This window comes from Oncorhynchus nerka, linkage group LG15 (assembly GCF_034236695.1).
Source record: "Oncorhynchus nerka isolate Pitt River linkage group LG15, Oner_Uvic_2.0, whole genome shotgun sequence".
Taxonomy (NCBI): Eukaryota; Metazoa; Chordata; class Actinopteri; order Salmoniformes; family Salmonidae; genus Oncorhynchus; species Oncorhynchus nerka.
The window spans coordinates 32,635,963-32,652,537 of NC_088410.1; the positions used below are offsets into that span (position 1 = coordinate 32,635,963).

General features: G+C 46.9%; 1 protein-coding gene across 4 annotated transcripts in view; it reads left to right on the plus strand.

Moving 5' to 3' along the window:
* The window catches only part of LOC115142432 (patatin-like phospholipase domain-containing protein 6), a 36,190-nt gene that overhangs the window by 6,654 nt on the left and 12,961 nt on the right, over positions 1–16,575 (plus strand). For all 4 annotated transcript variants that reach the window (XM_065001505.1, XM_029681881.2, XM_029681880.2 and 1 more), the window contains exons 3-27: positions 113–166; positions 1,582–1,669; positions 4,593–4,675; positions 4,790–4,881; positions 5,033–5,173; positions 5,418–5,577; positions 6,029–6,109; positions 7,147–7,275; positions 7,374–7,454; positions 7,784–7,991; positions 8,285–8,385; positions 8,615–8,794; positions 9,321–9,398; positions 9,761–9,966; positions 10,589–10,720; positions 10,950–11,073; positions 11,314–11,503; positions 11,608–11,757; positions 11,995–12,058; positions 12,148–12,316; positions 12,594–12,776; positions 13,357–13,475; positions 13,831–13,987; positions 14,251–14,367; positions 14,596–14,665. In XM_065001505.1, coding sequence (XP_064857577.1) covers positions 113–166; positions 1,582–1,669; positions 4,593–4,675; positions 4,790–4,881; positions 5,033–5,173; positions 5,418–5,577; positions 6,029–6,109; positions 7,147–7,275; positions 7,374–7,454; positions 7,784–7,991; positions 8,285–8,385; positions 8,615–8,794; positions 9,321–9,398; positions 9,761–9,966; positions 10,589–10,720; positions 10,950–11,073; positions 11,314–11,503; positions 11,608–11,757; positions 11,995–12,058; positions 12,148–12,316; positions 12,594–12,776; positions 13,357–13,475; positions 13,831–13,987; positions 14,251–14,367; positions 14,596–14,665 — 3,157 coding nt within the window. The remainder of the gene's footprint in view (positions 1–112; positions 167–1,581; positions 1,670–4,592; positions 4,676–4,789; positions 4,882–5,032; positions 5,174–5,417; positions 5,578–6,028; positions 6,110–7,146; positions 7,276–7,373; positions 7,455–7,783; positions 7,992–8,284; positions 8,386–8,614; positions 8,795–9,320; positions 9,399–9,760; positions 9,967–10,588; positions 10,721–10,949; positions 11,074–11,313; positions 11,504–11,607; positions 11,758–11,994; positions 12,059–12,147; positions 12,317–12,593; positions 12,777–13,356; positions 13,476–13,830; positions 13,988–14,250; positions 14,368–14,595; positions 14,666–16,575) is intronic.

Here is a 16,575-nt window from a genome sequence, read left to right on the forward strand (position 1 = left end):
GTTATTTAACTCTGTAACAGAACTTTCCCAGCTCTGGAAAAAGTTATCTGTCTACATAGTATATAGGCTATTTTACACGGTTGTTCACTTCTCTTTTTTTGTCTACCAACAGGAAGGGTTTAATAACATCAAGGCGTTTGTGGAGGAAGAGCTACAGACGAGCATGGTTCGTTCGTATGTTGTGGTCTGGTGTGCAGTGTTTCATTCCATTAAGTCTAATTATGCTTTAATCAGCGGCTGCACACCTCTCTCTGTCCGTCTCTCTCTCTCTGTCCGTCTCTCTCTGCGTCTCTCGCCCTCTGTCCGTCTCTCTCTGCGTCTCTCGCCCTCTGTCCGTCTCTCTCTACGTCTCTCGCCCTCTGTCCGTCTCTCTCTACGTCTCTCGCCCTCTGTCCGTCTCTCTCTACGTCTCTCGCCCTCTGTCCGTCTCTCTCTACGTCTCTCGCCCCTCTGTCCGTCTCTCTCTACGTCTCTCGCCCTCTGTCCGTCTCTCTCTACGTCTCTCGCCTCTGTCCGTCTCTCTCTACGTCTCTCGCCCTCTGTCCGTCTCTCTCTACGTCTCTCGCCCTCTGTCCGTCTCTCTCTACGTCTCTCGCCCTCTGTCCGTCTCTCTCTACGTCTCTCGCCCTCTGTCCGTCTCTCTCTACGTCTCTCGCCCTCTGTCCGTCTCTCTCTACGTCTCTCGCCCTCTGTCCGTCTCTCTCTACGTCTCTCGCCCTCTGTCCGTCTCTCTACGTCTCTCGCCCTCTGTCCGTCTCTCTACGTCTCTCGCCCTCTGTCCGTCTCTCTCTACGTCTCTCGCCCTCTGTCCGTCTCTCTACGTCTCTCGCACTCTGTCCGTCTCTACGTCTCTCGCACTCTGTCCGTCTCTCTCTACGTCTCTCGCCTTCTGTCCGTCTCTCTCTACGTCTCTCGCCCTCTGTCCGTCTCTCTCTACGTCTCTCGCCTCTGTCCGTCTCTCTACGCTCTCTCGCCCTCTGTCCGTCTCTCTACGTCTCTCTCGCCCTCTGTCCGTCTCTCTCTCACGTCTCTCGCCTCTGTCCGTCTCTCTCTACGTCTCTCGCCCTCTGTCCGTCTCTCTCTCGTCTCTCGCCCTCTGTCCGTCTCTCTCACGTCTCTCGCCCTCTGTCCGTCTCTCTACGTCTCTTCCCTCTGTCCGTCTCTCTCTACGTCTCTCGCCCTCTGTCCGTCTCTCTCTGTCTCTCGCCCTCTGTCCGTCTCTCTGTCTCTCGCCCTCTGTCCGTCTCTCTCTGTCTCTCGCCTCTGTCCGTCTCTCTCTACGTCTCTCGCCCTCTGTCCGTCTCTCTCTGTCTCCTCGCTTCTCTGTCCGTCTCTCTACGTCTCTCGCCTCTGTCCTTGCTCTCTCTACGCCTCTCGCCCTCTGTCCGCCTCTCGCCCTCTGTCCGCCTCTCGCCCTCTGTCCGCCTCTCGCCCTCTGTCCGCCTCTCGCCCTCTGTCCGCCTCTCTCTACGTCTCTCGCCCTCTGTCCACCTCTCTCTACGTCTCTCTCTCCCCCTCTGTCCATCGCGCTCTCTCCCTCTGTTCATGTCTCTCTGTCCATGTGCGTCTCTCTCTCTCTAGATGATGGGGATGGTGATTGGTGCGGGCATCGCCATAATCCTCATCGCCATCCTCATCTTCTTCATGCTGCGGAGGATCCAGCTCAGAAGTACGTGTCACATTCTCTCTCCAATGTGTTTTCTCCGTTAATTATTAAATGAAATAAATGCTAGCTTCAGGTACTCTAGCGATTGCCCTTCACTTACACCTAAGAACTTTGGGGTGCTGTTCCCGACCCCCGAAGAATTTGGTTGACCGAAAGTCGTCGATTGTGTCTTTGTCCATAAACACTATATGGCCAAAAGTATGTGGACACCCCATCAAATTAGTGTATTCAGCTATTTCAGCCACACCCATTGCTGACAGGTGTATAAAATCGAGCACACAGCCATGTACTGTCCATAGACAAACATTGGTAGTAGATTGTCCTGTACGGAAGAGCTCCGTTACTTTCAATGTGGCACAATCATAGGATTCCACCTTTCCAACAAGTTAGTTCATCAAAGTTGTACCCTGCTAGAGCTGCCGCGGTCAACTGTAAGTGCAGTTATTGTAAAGCGGAAACGTCGAGGAGCAACAACAGCTCAGCGGCAAAGTGGTAGGCCTCACAAGCTCATAGAACGGGACTGCCAAGTGTTGAGGAGCATAAAAATGGTCTGTCCTCAGTTGCAATATTCACTACTAAGTTCCAAACTGCCTCTGGAAGCAACGTCAACACAAGAACTGTTCGTCGGGAGCTTCATGAAATGTGTTTCCATGGTCGAGAAACTGCAGAAAAGCCTAAGATCACCATGCACAATGCCAAGCCTCGGCTGGAGTGGTGTAAAGCTTGCCTCCATTGGACACTGGAACAGTGGAAACGCATTCTCTGGAGTGATGAATCACGCTTCACCATCTGGCAGACCGACGGACTAATCTGTTTGGCGGATGCCAGGTGTGGAAGAACTTGAATGGGCTGCACAGAGCCCTGACGTCAACCCCATCAAACACCTTTGGGATGAATTGGAACACCGACTGCGAGCCATGCCTAATCGCCCAACATCAGTGCCCGACCTCACTAATTCTCTTCTGGCTGAATGGAAGCAAGACCCGGCAGCAATGTTCCAACATCTAGTGGAAAACCTTCCCAGAAAAGTGGAGGCTGTTATAGCAGAAAGGGGGGGGACCAACTCCATATTAATGCCCGTGATTTTGGAATGAGATGTTCGACGAGCAGGTTTCCACATACTTTTAGTCATGTAGGGTATGTGTCTATACACTAGGTTAGAATAAAATCAACTATATGTACTGAGCTTGTCTGATGCTTTAAGCACACTGTTTGGTTTAAATAATTAAGAAACATGACCCTTGAGGAAGCCAGGGATCAAGATAGCCTAAATCATTTCCTGACCCTCCCGCTCACCTTCGCAGATTCTGCCGTTAAGCTCCTGAAGTTGCCGTTATTAGGCAACACCAGGGGTCGGCAACCTTTTCCATTTGAAGTACCAATTTATCTTAACATTTCTACCCATCTGCGTGGCAGTTATGATTTTCGTATGCACATTTTGGTGAAACAGTTTAATTTAGTTTATAAAAATCTTTGTATTTCAGTCATTGTCATCTGGTTAATCTAAATTATATCGGAATCTAAATGAAAATGATACAAATCTAAAAGCAACTGTTGCCATTGCCAATTATGTACAAATCGCCTACATAAAGCCAGCAAATAAAAACATTGCAGCCTGCAGGTAGAAAATATCCTGATTTTTAAATATAAGTATCCTATCAATTACATTGGCAATGCAAGGCCTGTCTGCAACGAACTTGAAACAATTTATCAACTGTGTCCTGCAGAAGCTCCTGCTAGCAAACTTGTAACATTGGATAAAATACTCTGGGCCCTCAGTTTCCTGCTCCAGTGATCTCGAGACAGACACAGTTGTAGGCTATTTGTGCAAGGGATAAGAATTAATCCAGGTATTTTATGACATTTCCACTGGATCAGAGCATTAGATGTTTCCCTTTCATGCTGAGCGGTTATCGAATGGTAGAGAGCTGGAAATATGTTTCAAATGCATTGACAAACTATTGTCATTCTCACACTTTTGTTAACGTTCTCTTTGAGGTGAAGAAAGCATTTCTTTGAGAAGCAAAACAGCTTATGGTGAGTGAGTTAAGACAATCAGAAATACTATCAGACATCCCCAAATGGGCACATTTTATAGGCCACCATTAGCGCGCAGGCCAGGGAGCCTAGGCCTACTTCTATATGCGTAATCAGGTGCACGTCCTTACTCAACATTGACAGGTGTGTTCCAAACAAAAGACAATTAATAAATTGACAATTTGTAAATGGAATGAAATGAACCAACTTCTTTCTCACAAGTGTAGCATAGGCTGTGAGTACTGCAAACAACGTGTCCACTCTGACAATGAGAACAGTAAACGACTGTAGACCTAATAACAGTATTTTAACAGAAATGACCATAAACAAACCCGACATTGTAGATTGGGACTTAACGGTAAATGTTGGTTACTACTGGTGATGTCTGTAATGTGGAATTGATAGACACTTAAAATCAAAGGGAAAAAAATACACACAATTCATTTATGAAACGATGAATGTATACGAAATGGTGGGAAAGAGCCCATTCCGGAGAGACATGTATTTTAGCCACACCCCCTTTCATCTTGGACCGTGGCATCCCCTCTGCCTCCTCATTGGATTAGTCCACTGAGACCGGTGTCTCGTGTGCCATGGAATTTTTAAAAATCCATTTGCAACTGCTCGACTAAAAAAATCTTGGTCGACCAACAGCCTGTTGACCAAACAATCGTCCAGTCAACTAAATGGGGTCAGCCTAATAACATTATAAATATATATATTTTTAGTTCATTTCAGTTTTGCTAGTGAATATATGGTTTTAGCTTACATTATAGCATTGTATAGCGTCTTAAAATGTTCATACGGGTACTTTATCTTACTCCCATTGAGTTACTGTTTGTGTCCGTGCTCTAGTATCTCCATATATGTGTGGTTTAACTTCTCACAGACCTGCAAGCCCAGGAGGCCCCCAAGTATCGATTCCGCAAGAGGGACAAGGTCATGTTCTATGGACGAAAGATCATGCGCAAGGTTAGTGGCAGTGGTGGGATGCGTTTTGGGGATTCTAGCAAAGTAAAATGGTACCCTTTTGTTCGACAATGTGTCTTTTTTCCATAGTTGCCCTTTGACCTCTTGCTCTCACAGGTGTCCCAGTCCACCTCTTCCCTGGTGGGCACAGCCTCCTCCTCGCGCCCACGACTCAAAAAGAAGCAGAAAATGCTCAACATTGCCAAAAAGTGTGTGAACACGGTTTACCCTGTCTACTCTACTGATATCCATGACGCTAACTTACTTGGTGACTACAGAGTAGAGAACAATAGTCTGTTATACATTTATCCTCCCGCTTTCCCATCCTTCTCTCCATCCCTCCCCCTCTCCTCCCTCCAGGATTCTGCGTTTTAAGAAGGAGGTGCCCACCCTGGTAGCTAAGGAGCCTCCTCCCTCAGTGCTGGAGGCGGACCTTACAGAGTTTGACGTGGCCAACTCCCACCTGCCCTCCGAGGTGCTCTACATGCTCAAGAACGTCCGGTACGTAGGGACTTCTCAGAGTTTCTGCGTGTGTAGAGTGTACTCTGTGTGTGTTAAGATGTTGTGGAGTTCTTATCTATATGGAGGAGACGTGTGTGTGTGTGTGTGTGTTTGAAAGTATCTAAACCGCCATGTATCATGGGTAAATTGTGACTGACTGATCTACAAATAATATTGAGTAGTTATTTATGATGCAAGGTGATGTATGTCTGTAGTAATCTCTCCATCTCTACCCCCCCTGCAGTGTGCTGGGCCACTTTGAGAAGCCTCTGTTCCTGGAGCTGTGTAAACACATGGTGTTCCTGCAGTTTCAACAGGGAGAGTACGTCTTCAGACCGGGCCAGCCTGACAGCAGCATCTACGTGGTGCAGGACGGAAAACTAGAACTGTGCCTTACTGGAATGGTTAGAGAGAGTGTGTGTGTGTGTGTGTATGGGAGGGGGCAGACATTTACATTTTCTTGTTTTTTTTTTGCCTTCTGTGCAAATGAGCCTCCACCCATGCTAACGAGTAAATAGGGACTTTATAAGGGGCTTACAGTTCTCTAACAATTAACTCTCTAGTAGGACATAAACTAATAGGTGCTAATCATTATTTATTGACTCAGATTATCCCAATGTGGAGGAAAAGGCTCAAATGGAATGTTCTCGGAATTTAGAAAGTTATGACCACGATAAACTTGCATTTGGGCAAAGATTGGAATGACTTAACATGAACAGAATGTTTTCAAGATGTCTGTCAATTGTACTGTTTGCCTGTGTTTTTCTGTGCTTTTTTTTAACACAAAAATGTACGTGTCTTTTGTCTATGTTAATTTGTTATGACATACTCTGTTTTACCCCTGTGTGTCTGTAGGACGGCAAGGACGGTGTGGTGAAGGAGGTGTACCCCGGAGACAGTGTCCACAGCCTCCTCAGCATCCTGGACGTCATCACCGTGAGACACGCCCACTTCCTGTCCCACATTCCACACTCCCTAAATCACCAAGCGCGTGTCGTTTCTTGTTTGAGTCACCCCTTTGTCTTTCCCTTTCACGTTTCAGTCAGACATTTGAACTTAGTCAAGGAACAAGTCAGGGCAATCTAGTGTTGAATCATAGCCTCAGGATTCAACTTAGCCTCCAAAGCTATCAAAATCATGATGATTTCGCAATTTAATGTTATATCATGTAGCACTATGTGTGGCTTAAGTCAGCTTTGACTTTAAACTTCCAATAAGTATACAATGAGCTATTAAACACATGACCCTTTACAGTCCAGAGGAGTTGGTAGCTAGAATGTAACCCCTATATTTAGTCCTGGGAAAACTCACTGACACAAACATCCATGAGCCCTTGCTTTACGGCTGAGAAAAGGAAATGGAAAATGTCTCTAAAGCAATGGTTTCTGCTAGTTCCCTCTTCTTGGTTTGAGACTATAAACATTTTGTTAAGTACTTCAGTTCTTTGTTAGTGCGTGGGTCACAGGGACATTTTTAAAAAGGCTTCACCCAAGTCACTGCAGCAAAACGGCTGCTTTAATTTTTCATTGACTGCTATATGGCCTCCCGAGTGGCGCAGCGGTCTAAGAAATTGCATCGCAGTGCTTGAGGTGTCACTACAGACCCGGGTTCGATCCCAGGTTGTATTACAACCGGCCGTGATCGGGAGTCCCATAGGGCAATGCACAATTTGGCCCAGCGTCGTGCGGGTTAGGGGTGAGTTTGGCCCAAGTAGGCCGTCATTGTAAAATAAAAATGTGTTCTTAACTGACTTGCCTAGTTAAATAAATAGGAGAGTGATGAAAGAGTCTTGTCAATGTGTTTGTTTCAGGTACACCTAGCTAGCATGTGAAAACCACTCCCAACACAAACTTCCCCTCCCTTTACTGCTGAAAATAGGAACTTGTAAAATGTCTCAAGTCTCCAAAATGTCTGTAAAGTCACTAATATTGAGTTAGTACAGTATATTCTAAGAGTGTGTGTGTGGGTTTCAGGGACACCAGAAGCCGTACAAGACTGTGTCGGCGCGGGCGGCTGAGGTGTCTACCGTACTGCGTCTACCTGTCGAGGCCTTCCTCTCCATCTTCGAGAAGTACCCTGAGAGCCTGGTGCGGGTTGTCCAGGTAAGCTGTAGTGTGTGTGTGTGTTTGTCACTAGGTGTGGATGTGTGTTTTCTCTTGGTGTTCACGTGACCTTTTCCTCCCTCTGTCTTCTCATGCAGATCATCATGGTTCGTCTCCAAAGAGTAACAGTTCTGGCGCTGCACAACTACCTGGGGCTCACCAACGAGCTCTTTAGCCACGTGAGTCAAGCTCCCCTTACACACACACACACACAGCGCCACGGTTCATCATACCACCCAGATCCTCAAACAACACACACCCACACATGGACATTCTGTTTCTTACTTCATCTACCAGGAATGCTACTTCGTTAGCTGAAGCTACAACAGACATGCCCTTTTTCATTACGATTGAGTCATTCAACGCTGACGCTACCGCTAGTCACTTTTCAATGCTGACCTGGTAATTATAATGATGCTAATTCAACGCTAGCCTGCCTTCATTGACCCTAACCTCTCTCTCTCTCTCTCTCTCTCCCCCCCATGCCCCTGTCCTCCCCTCCCTATAGGAGATGCAGCTCCTGCGCCTGCTGCCCCTGTCCCCCCACCCCGTGCCTCGCACCAGCCCCCAGCGCCACGGCAAGCGCTTCGGGAGCCTGACCGTGCCCGCGGAGGACCGCGAGGCCGCCGTGAAGGACGCATCAGATCCTGGGAAGGATGGTGCCACAGTCCCACCAACCCTCAGCAGGACCATCTCCATGCCTGTAGACATCGCCGGTGACTAACTCTTTCTGTCGGTCCTCTCGATCCCTCTCTCTGTCCTCTTCCGTTCTTTTCTCTCTGTCCGTGTGTTAACATCTGCATTCTTAGTATGTAACTTCAGCTCTGTGGCTTCAGTCCAGTTTTTACTGCATGTTAGGGACCTAACTTGACATTTGACATTAGTGCACTTTATGTTCCTAGTATGTAACTTAGCTCTGTTGCTTCTCAGACTGTTGACTGTGGCATTTACATGTGTTTGTGTCAACATGATTTCTGTTTGTGTGTGTGTGTGTGGTGTCTACACACAGGCATGCAGAAGAATCTGCGGTCGGATTTCGACATGGCCTACGAGAGAGGACGGATCTCAGTTTCCGCTGAGGACGGCAACACGCCACCCACCTATACACGGGTTAGCATACACGAATGCATGCGCTCACACACACACACACACAAAGTTGGATATTAATCACATGTGTATTGAACATGTATTTACATTTGAAATCAAATCGAAAATGCACTTCAACGTAGACCACTATCTCTTATCTTTGTACGACACAGATCTGCGCTTCCAAGTAGACCAGGCACAGGGTACAGTAAATGACATTCATGTCCCTCCATGTTTTCTGTTTCTTTCCCAGGATCAGCGGGAGAGGAGGGTGACCGTAGACGAGGTGCCGTCGGGGGTGTACCTGTACCCCGAGGAGGAGGGGGGTCCGGACAACCAGTTCTCACCAGGACCAGGACCCGTCCCCGGTCGCCCCAGCCCTGCCCTGTTCGAGGAGGCCCTGAAGGAGCTCCTCAAACTCATGAGGATAGAGGTTAGTACTAACTACTGCTTAGTACATGGTCAGTCGATGGTTACTATCTATGCAACCATGACTCTAGTATCAATGTAATCATGTGGTATTTATCTGATTATTGTGTTAAACTGTCACCAAGTTACTTTGTCCTTTGGGATAATGTACCATGTCTAGACGAGACATTTTGAAACGCAAAACCCAAAAGTGTTCTTATTGGACAAGTTCAAGTAGTACCTCCCCATTTGAAAACATGTCTCCTTACTGGACATCACCCAGCACTTTCTTCCTCTGACTCTTTATCTAAGCTTCTTACATTTACATTTCACAATCTACTGTTATGGTTGGCACCGAGCATCTGAAATGTACGATATTGAAAGTTCTGTCTCCTTCCGTATCTTTGCCAACCCTCTTGATTTGCAGCCCAGGAGAGCAAAAAGGGAATCCAGATGTTGTTTCACCACCAAGAGTATTTCCTCATTCCCTCCCTCAAACGCTGTCTCACTCTTTCTTTCTCTCGTTCTGTTCTTTTTCCTTCTTCTGCCAGGACCCCGCTCTGCTGAATGGGAGAGTGACTCTGCACCATGCCAAGGCAGGAACCGTGCTGGCTAGACAAGGAGACCAGGTACTTTACTGAGGCTTGGAGAGAGTGAAGATGTCTTCCCTCTCTCCTCTCCTCTGTTTTAATGCAGGTTGACGTTTATTTTCATAAATCTTGCCATGGAGGCAGAACTGAGCTATTTCTGTTAGATGGGCCAGCTGTAAAGTCAAAATTGTTTATCTCCACGACAATACATACCAACCTGACTGTTTAATCACCAATTCTGCAATATCAAAAACCTATGTTTTCCTTGACATCTTTCCCCGTCCAAGTTCCTCTTTCCCATAAACTTTATTCTCTCCTCCCCAGCTCCTTCCCCCCTCTACTCTCCTCCCCTCTAAAAACACCAAAACATGTGAAATCTGAACTCCCTCTTCTCCTCTCAGGATGTGAGTCTCCACTTTATCCTGTCCGGCTGTCTCCACGTGTACCAGCGGATGATCGACAAGCAGGATGCGGTGTGTCTGTTTGTCACCCAGCCGGGTGAGATGGTGGGCCAGCTGGCCGTGTTGACTGGAGAGCCCCTCATCTTCACCATCAAGGCCAACAGAGACTGCACCTTCCTCAAGATCTCCAAGTCTGACTTCTACGAGTGGGTGTCTAGTAGAGACCAGACTAGAAAGAGACTAGGGGGGCGCAGGCACTTCCTGTTTTTGATTTAACCGACCTGGAAGACCAGCTGTGTTGAATTTAGGCGATGAACTGCTCAATTAGTTCAGTTGGTCAGGTGTGGTGCCTAGTTGGAACAACATCCTGCTGTACCCGTGGCCCTCCAGGAACAGGGTTTCCTACCCCTGGGCTAAACCCTTCTGTGTGAAAGGGGTATCGTTCACAGTCTGGGCATTAAGCTGGACCATTTTAGTTTAAGCCTAACTTGGGTTTAGAATTAGAGGTATGCAGTTTGTTGAATGATTACATGAAATATACCAGCTGTCACTGACTGTTGAATATTAAACCATCTGTTATAAGTAGGTTGGCTTCAGTTCCAAACATGCATTTCTCATTCTATGTCACAACTGTCTTACTGCTGATAAGATGCTGGTTATTACTATCTATCTGGTCTTGGTAGGAGGGCGGAAGTGGCTAACACTTCCCCTAACCCTAGCTTTATTTATCAGTTGCTGTGATATTTAAGCGTAGTGACTGCCTCCCCTAAGATACTGCCTGTGTGTTTTTCCTGATCTGGTGTGCTCTGTGCTGCCCCCTGTCTTTAGGATCATGAGGGAACAGCCCAGTGTGGTTCTGAGTGCAGCCCACACCGTAGCCATCCGCATGTCCCCCTTCGTCAGACAGATGGACTTCGCCATAGACTGGATGGCTGTGGAGGCTGGCAGAGCCCTCTATAGGTATCTGGACAAATCTTCTCATATGACGGTATTTTTAATTTTGACCAGAAAATCTGTATTAGTGAGTTTGTTCTTATTTACAAGCAGGCAAACTTTTTCTGACTGACAATATATTTTTCTTTGACACGTTCAAATGAACACTGTCCTGAAACCAAACGACTCTTTTTTTTTGGGGGGTCTGATGATAACTGAACTGACTGTCCTCCACCTCCTCTCGTCCTATCACCAGGCAGGAAGACCAGTCGGACTGCACCTACATAGTTCTGAACGGACGTCTGCGTTCTGTTATACGTAAAGCTAACGGGAAGAAGGAGCTGGTAGGAGAGTACGGTCGAGGAGACCTCATAGGAGTGGTGAGACTTTGACCCATTTCTACAGCTCTCATCGTTCTGGTCTTTCATGTAAAGGCAGAATATGTTGTTGCTATATTAACTTATAAAGCTAATATTCAGAATAAAGTAAACCTAATTTATTTATATTAGACCTATGTGTTTATAGTGTATATTTGGGTTGTATTAGATCATTGGGGACTCTATACCTTTTTTAAATCCCATGGTTTTGGAGCTCTTACGATCTCCTCCTGTTTTCCCCAGGTTGAGGCTCTGACCCGACAGCCCAGAGCCACTACGGTCCACGCGGTCAGAGACACAGAGCTGGTCAAGCTACCAGAGGGAACGCTCAACAACATCAAGAGGAGGTACCCACAGGTGGTCACCAGGTTGATCCACCTGCTGGGACAGAAGATCCTGGGGAACCTGCAACAGGCCCGCGGACCATTCTCAGGTGTGTGTGTGTACACAGGCATGTACTGCATGCATACACACACTTTCCCTCTTTGTCCTCTAGATAAAGCCATGTACTTCTCTCTCCGTTTTTACCCCCCCCAGGTTCTGCCCTCGGCCGGTCCAGCGTAGCGTCCAGCCCTGACGTCACCAACCCGGCCAGTAACCTGTCCACTGTGGCCGTACTGCCCATCTGTGACGAGGTGCCAATCAACGCCTTCAACCTGGAGCTCAGCCACGCCCTCAGCGCCATAGGTACACACCTCTAGAGACTAGCATAGCAACTGTCGATCAAACCTGACTATGACTTGAACGTCTTGTAATCACTATTGGCTAATATGAAAGATCTGCCTAATGTGACTAGATTCTGTGGACACAAAGTTGTTCTGTCAACTAAATTGCCACATTGAGCGACCATGATATCCAATTTTATATCCATCAATTGTTCTCCCTGAAATATTAAACCGATTTCTATTTGTCCTTGATGTGTAGGACCTGCCCTGCTGCTGACCAGTGACATCATCAGAGAGCGACTGGGGGCCTCCGCTCTGGATAGGTCCGTTTTTATCCTCTCTTCTTCCTCTCTCCCTCTGCAGTATCCATACCAGTTGGTTGTTCTTAACTCTCGTTCTCCCCTCACAACAGTATCCACGAGTACCGTCTGTCTGGCTGGCTGGCCCAGCAGGAGGACATCAACAGGATAGTCCTGTACCAGACAGACAGCAGTATGACTCCCTGGACCCAGCGCTGCATCAGACAGGCTGACTGCATCCTCATCGTGGGCCTGGGGGAACAGGAGCCTGCGCTGGGACAGGTAGGAGGGATGGGGTGAAGAGCTGGAGGTTGATTTGGGTGGGGCTCAATTGGAGGATGGGTTGCTAGTGTTTTGGAGGATTGGTTGACTTTTGAAGCTACTCTACTTACAAGCTGCCTAGTTACATTTGTTTGTTCAATTTAAAACTTTAGTTGTGAAATTATACATTAACCTCATATTTAAGCTTATTTGTAGAGATTATTTTTTAAAAGCAGTCTAGTGCATCTCATCCTCCGTACTGTATCTAACCATGCCTCTTTCTCTCTCTCCCCTCTAGTTGGAGCAGATGTTGGAGAACACTGCGGTGAGGGCCCTGAAACAGCTGGTGCTGCTCCATAAAGAGGACGGCTCGGGGCCCTCCAGGACCGTAGAGTGGCTCAACATGAGGAGCTGGTGCTCCGGACACCTCCACCTCCGCTGCCCCCGCCGGGTCTTCTCACGACGCAGCCCCTCAAAACTGGTGCGACTCCCTGGGGAGATGCCATGACTTCTTTAGTTTCTTTAAAAAAAAACTTTCTCTCTTCCTAACTTTCGTTTGTTTTGTCTTTTCTTTCAATTCGTTTATTCATTCGTTACACACCGACCTTTGCCCACATCTGATTGTGTTCCTCCATTAAATGGAGGATGAGGACAGTTGTAAAGAGAGCTCTGGCGATGTGGTAAGAGAGGAGGCTAGTCTGTTTGCAAGAAAATGTTTTATATATATATATATATACTTTAATAGCCTGATGAGCATGTCCTCTTAATCCAATCTATATATATGTTTTTGTTTTATCCTGCACGGTGTGACGGCTCAAAATGAAGCACTTTGCTGTTCTACGAGTAACACGAGTTTTGGTTTTCATGAGAAATAACATAGTGCTTTAGCTACAAAGGCTTTAGGAAACCCAGCCCATGTCGTTTTGGGGAAATGATCTATTGACAAGCTTACCAACCAATTACAGCGCTTCGGTGGATAGCAACTGTCGCTAACCAGGCCCAAGTCTCGTTTCAAGCGCTCTGATTATCATCTGAATTCGACTTTGTGTGTGTTTGTGCAGAGGGAGGTGTATGAGAAGGTGTTTGAGAAGACAGCGGACAGACACAGTGATTTCTCTCGGCTGGCCCGGGTACTGACTGGGAACAGCATCGCTGTGGTGCTGGGAGGAGGAGGAGCCAGGTCAGTGGACTTGGTTTTTATAGGACCACCTCTCTTTTGTGCCAGACTCTCTTTTGTAGATGATCAAGTAGTAGATAGTGTGGAGTAAAGAATGTACATCATCAAATGCATGTTTTCAATGACAGTCATGGGACCACAGCTCTTTGCGTGAGAAGTCCTGTTGATTATTATCAAGATTTCTTGTAACCTTAATGTCCTTCGGTGTATCTGTAGTATCGAATTAGTCTTGTTCTTTCAGATCTTTTCAAGTTAATGAAAGGAGTGGAAGAAATGCAGGCAAAGTTGGTCTCTTTAGTCCTCAAACAGAGAGTGAATTTCCTCCTCTCTGATTGGTTGTTCTCTGTCACTCTCGCAGAGGCTGCTCCCACGTGGGAGTGATCAAGGCCATGGAGGAGGCAGGGATTCCCATCGACATCGTGGGCGGGACGTCCATCGGGTCGTTCATCGGGGCGCTGTACGCCGAGGAGAGGAGTGCGGTGCGCACCAAGCAGAGAGCCCGCGAGTGGTCCAAGGTCTGATCCTCCCACCGCTATACCATCATGCACTTCTCTTGTTCCTGTATCTGACCGTTTGACACGTTCCTTTGTCAGGTGACATGTAACATATTAGAGGGGATCAGTTTGAGCACGGCAAGACACAGGATCACTCATCTTGACCACATAATGAGTGGTCATGTGGGACGCGAGGTGATTTGTGATTCTGTGCGGTCCGACTAATCTCAGACACGCTCAATATGAACCTTTTTGTCTCTCCCTCCTTCCCTTCCTCCTTACAGGCGATGAACTCCGTATTCAAAACCATCCTTGACCTGACCTATCCCATCACCTCAATGTTCACCGGCGCCGCCTTCAACACCAGCATCTCCAAAGTGTTCCAGGACAAGCAGGCTGAGGTGAGAGGTCACACTGTCTGTCAGTGCTACTGGAGATGTCTGTCTGTGAAGGAAACTGGGCCAGTAGGCAAACCTTGTGAACAGTTGCAGATAGAAATGTCTTGAATAGAGCAGCTGTTGATACCTGCTCCACATTTTGGAGAGGCATATTTGTTCTACGTAATATATATCCGTCTGAACGTTCCTTATCCCAATTCATATGGAATGTGTGGTCTATGTAACCATCAGGACCTGTGGTTGCCCTACTTCAACGTGACTACTGACATCACGGCGTCCGCCATGCGTGTGCACCAAGACGGTGAGTGACAGGCAGCTAACCGCTGGCCCCTCCCCCTCTGCTCTATCGCTGTTTATAAATGGACGACTAGATTTTTGAAGTTGCCTTGAAAACACTACAGAAGTAATTGTCCTAGTTCTGCGGGATTTTGAGTAGAAATTGGATACAGCTGTTAGGATAACTCTCATGCAGTCAGATAAACACACACACAAGTTAGATATGTAGTTTATTTAGAGATATACTCCATATGTAACGCTATTTAACTCAATCCACTCACGCTGGTACGCTCGAACTACCGTGGGATTGACATGATCATGCATTCCTAATGTCATTCGGCGTTTGCCGATAACAGCTGGCTAATTTGGAGTATGCGTTATGAGATTAAAATCCTACATTTGGGTCATTTAGCTCTCATCCAGAGCGACTTACAGTTAGTGCCTTCACCTTAAGATCGCTCGGCGTTGTTATAATTAGGAGTTTGAGATAAATTGGTTAGATTCTGCATGCCTTTCAGCTGTATAATATTAATAGGGGGGGGGTCATACAATTGGTACACTGAAAGTCCTCTTTTCCCTTCTTGTTTGTGATGTTCATCCATTGACTCACACTTAATATATGGATTGTTTATGTATGGGATGACTGACTGAGTGAGAAATGCACTACCACTAACTGTAGATAGAGTAGTCCTAGAGGCTGGGAGTATGACCCCTGCTGACCTCTTTGAGTCAAAGGCCACAACCTTTGGCTTATGGAAGGAAGCCTACCCCCAAATCCAGTGTTGGTACATGTTGCGTGCCTTTTGTTATCACCGGTAATGTCCACTAGTTTGTAAGAGCTAAGGGATTTATAAAAAGTCATGTATATTAGTTCACGTTATTTATGTACTGACTTCTGGCCACATGGGCAAATGAATCCTCCTGGATTTGGGGTGTCAAGGTTGTGGGGTCCTCCAGTTATATCTTCAATGCTTGTCTGCACTTGGCATGTTTACTAACGGCGAGAGCAAAGCTTTACGATGCTCTCTCTCTTTACCTATCTCCTTCCTCCTCCCTAGTGTGATGTCACTTCCTGTTGACACAACCTAGTCCACTCCCACTGCTCATCTCTATTGCTCTCTTTCTCAGGTTATTCCTCCTACCTTTCTGACATCTGTTTTTATGTTTAAAACGTGTCTCTAAAACAACACCAAACAAACCATGCCACAGTGACACTTTCGCCATCTGCTGTTTTGGCTTACTATTAGCCTGGTCCCAGATCTGTTTTGCCATCTTGCCAACTCGTATGGTCATTGTTGGGTAGATGGCACAAACAGATCTGGGACCAGGCTAGTGTACTATAGGTGTAGTGTGCTAGTCGCTGATCCTTCCACCCCCTGTCTGTGTCAACAAGTAGGATCCAGAACACTCTTCCCTTGCTTTACCCCTCTGCACCCTAACGCCTCTCCCTCCATCCCTCCCTCGCTTCCCGTACTTTCTCCCAATGTGCTTTTCTGCAGCTCTGAGAAAGTGGCCAGTTTTAACACCAACCTCAGGGTTTTTCAACAGGAAGTTGCACCGTTGGCGCATTTGTAACACAAGGACTTTACGAGTTGGTGGTGACACTATTTGGTTTATGCAACACCCCATGTTCCCATAAGCCAACCAATGAACGTTAGTCTCTTTGACGTTGTGTACATTTGGCATCATTTAGACTTTTTATGTTACACTTGACCTGTAGCTTAATTTCAAGATGGCGGCTTTTAGAGTACGGTCATAGCCATCAAGTTTCTAGATCCTGCGTCGTGTGCGCTAGCTAACTCTCCCCGGCTTGGAGATGGATCTTTCTCCATCTTCCTTTTTGATCTTTTTCTAACTCTTACTTCTCACTTTCACTGGCCTTCTCCCTCTATCACTCTCTCTGAGAATGTTGGTGCATTTTGTAGTAATCTTGTT